This window comes from Buceros rhinoceros, unplaced genomic scaffold, assembly GCF_000710305.1.
Source record: "Buceros rhinoceros silvestris isolate BGI_N320 unplaced genomic scaffold, ASM71030v1 scaffold16881, whole genome shotgun sequence".
NCBI classification, from domain to species: Eukaryota; Metazoa; Chordata; class Aves; order Bucerotiformes; family Bucerotidae; genus Buceros; species Buceros rhinoceros.
This window is the reverse complement of record NW_010396177.1, coordinates 20,707-23,309: the sequence shown is the minus strand read 5'-3', so window position 1 is coordinate 23,309 and position 2,603 is coordinate 20,707. Positions and strand designations below refer to the sequence as shown.

The following is a 2,603-nucleotide window of genomic DNA, read 5'->3' as shown; positions in this document are numbered from 1 at the left end:
ACCCTTGTAAACCAACCTCAGACGGCTGGCTTAACAATGATGAATCACTTGGCAGTTTAATTTACATGCCGCTGAACTCCACATTTGGGTCCATTAGAACAAAATCAAATATTTATGTTGTTTATTGAAACTGCTAGATTTCATCTCGTTCAGTGATCGTTTTATGTGAAGGCTGAACAATACTGTTTCACCTGAATTAAAAGAGCTAAGTAATGTGGGACAGCCAGCCCGGGCGCTAACTGACCTGTCATCGCGGCCTAAAGCTTATGAAAAAATGCATTCGCCAAGTTTTGCCTCACGGTGGGGGGAACGCTATTTACGTCCGCCTTGCAAATGCGCACGGACGAGGTTCTGTATCCATATTTCTGGGCTGCGGTCCAAACTTTGGTATTTTGAGATATTCCAGCTATTGCGCGTACGCGGCTGAATTGAACAGCGCTGGTATTTGACGGTGAGAAGAGCTGAAACTGAGAGATGTCGGGGTGTAACCTGCACCTGGAGAGCAAAGGAACAATCTCCTAAACCCATCTGAGTAAAAGAGATTGGGTTAAATTCCTCGCCTACCAAAAAGCCCCGACGTAACAAGTCTTGGGCTCCAATCCTCCAAGGGCACGCTCAACTTCATGCACACGTATGAATCTGTTGATTCAGAATGACTGCTCCTTCGTACGCGTTAAAAAATCCACTGTGCAGCTAAGCCCTTGCAGGGCTGAGGCTTTCCCGGGGCTTCTGTCTGGAATGTCCCCCCAAATTCAAAAAGATCGCTATTTCAGGCAGACCGTGGCAAATCTCCCGTGAATCTGTTTTCATCAGGTTCCTAATGGAAGCGGCTGCACGTTTACATTGACTCCTAAACCGAGGCCGATAACAGCGTTCACGTATGGAAAGGCAAGAGGCGCTGATGTCATTAATACGTATATGGATGCAGAGGCTGAACTGCTGGCAGCCAAAGCCCTGTGGGTAACGACAGCAATGGCTCCGGTTCTTCTGGAGGGAAAACTTGTTCTGCTGGAGCTCAACCCGCAGGAACAAAAACCCCTCGGTGAAACGCCCCGCACTTGAAAAATCTTCCAGTCTGTCTCCAATTATTGTGACAGCGAATATCTGATATGAGTTGCTGGCACGCTCACAAATTAAAAGAGGAACCTAATGATATTGCTCATGTTCACGCTGAGCATTAAAAGGTAATGTCTAAAAGGTTTTATTGTGCTAATAAAACTCAGAGGTGGTCAAGACTTGACGCACGCAGGAACAGAATACAAAATAATCAGTCATAATGTTACGACTTCGTTTTTCATTTGCGTTTTCAGGTTTGCCTTGAAAATCAGAGATTGCACCAAAGGAAAAAAGACAATATTATATCAAAGAAAAGGAAAAATTATAAGCATGACTTATCTTTAATGTTTTACATCAAAATGAAATTTCTGTGATATGTGTCATGTGCATAAACAACACAGGCAGCTTTTGTCTTTGTTGAATTTAAATGAAAAGTCCCTCTAGATATTAATATGTGGACTTCATTTGTTAGCCTGCTAAGTCAGGGACTTATAACAAAAGCTTTGTAAACAAAAGATTAAACTGAATCGAGCTTTAGAAAATGAAAGGAAAACAAGAGTCAAATAATCACAGATCAGAGTGGGGCTGCTTAGATTGAAATCACTACAAGCTACTGGAGTGGAAAATGTTTAATTGAACTATTTCATTACGCAGGAAGTTTATGTCCCTCTTGTAGAATCCAAAATATTTGTATCAGAAAATCCATTCTCCTTCCTTAAAACACCCTCCCGCAAGTATCAAACGCGATCTCAAAAATCGTCGATTAGCTTAATGGCGAAGAATTAATGTGGGAAAGGGGTTGGATTTAAGAACGGAGGGTGCTTGGGCTTGTGGCTTGATTGACCTACCCCAGAAGTTGGTCCATGAGCCGGAGTCCCTGCACGGTGTGGTTTTACCAGCCATAGGCAGTATATGGCATCACTTAGCAACAGATATTAAATGAGACAAAAACCAAAACAAATGCTTTTTGACTCTTTACTGACCTTTGGTAACCTTTCGGGATCACCTGGATGTCGTGGAATAACTTTCTGCAACCTCTGAAAGCCATAATCTATGGTTGGTTCGTTAAGTGCTGGAACGTAAACAGAGGAGTCGATGTCAGCAGTATATATTAATAAATATATATATCCCAACAACTGTTTGTGAGCACAATTTTACAGGCAACTCACAATTTTCTTCTCGAACCTTATCACAGCTGCAAACCTCGTTTTACAACCTGTCCTGAGGAAGAGATATTTTTTTTCACCCCCCCTTCACAAAGCAATGATTACTTCTATTTATAATTAGACTGGAAAATAGTCAAAGGGTTATCCAATATATTGCAAAAATGGTAGCGCAGTAACAAAGTTACAGGTCTGGAGGCCATATATAGCAATCACTACAGTCATGATATGATGTCTGCATCATGGGCTGCTTTCTATACTGGCTGTGGATTTATGGGAAACTGGCAATTATGACATATGTCCAGCTATTGCTAGCTTCAGATTTATCCCTGTGGTCCTTTTTTGTCTAGCATATTGCCTGAGCACAAACCAGGCAGGAGGAGC

The 2,603-nt window shown here is 42.1% G+C and overlaps 1 protein-coding gene across 1 annotated transcript in view; it reads right to left on the bottom strand.

Annotated features, from left to right (window-relative positions):
* The window catches only part of LOC104501938 (transcription factor COE3), a gene marked incomplete at its 3' end in the record, with an annotated part of 27,672 nt that overhangs the window by 6,015 nt on the left and 19,054 nt on the right, over nt 1–2,603 (bottom strand). The window contains exon 4 of the mRNA XM_010145834.1: nt 2,040–2,128. Within this exon, the coding sequence (XP_010144136.1) occupies nt 2,040–2,128 (89 nt within the window). The remainder of the gene's footprint in view (nt 1–2,039; nt 2,129–2,603) is intronic.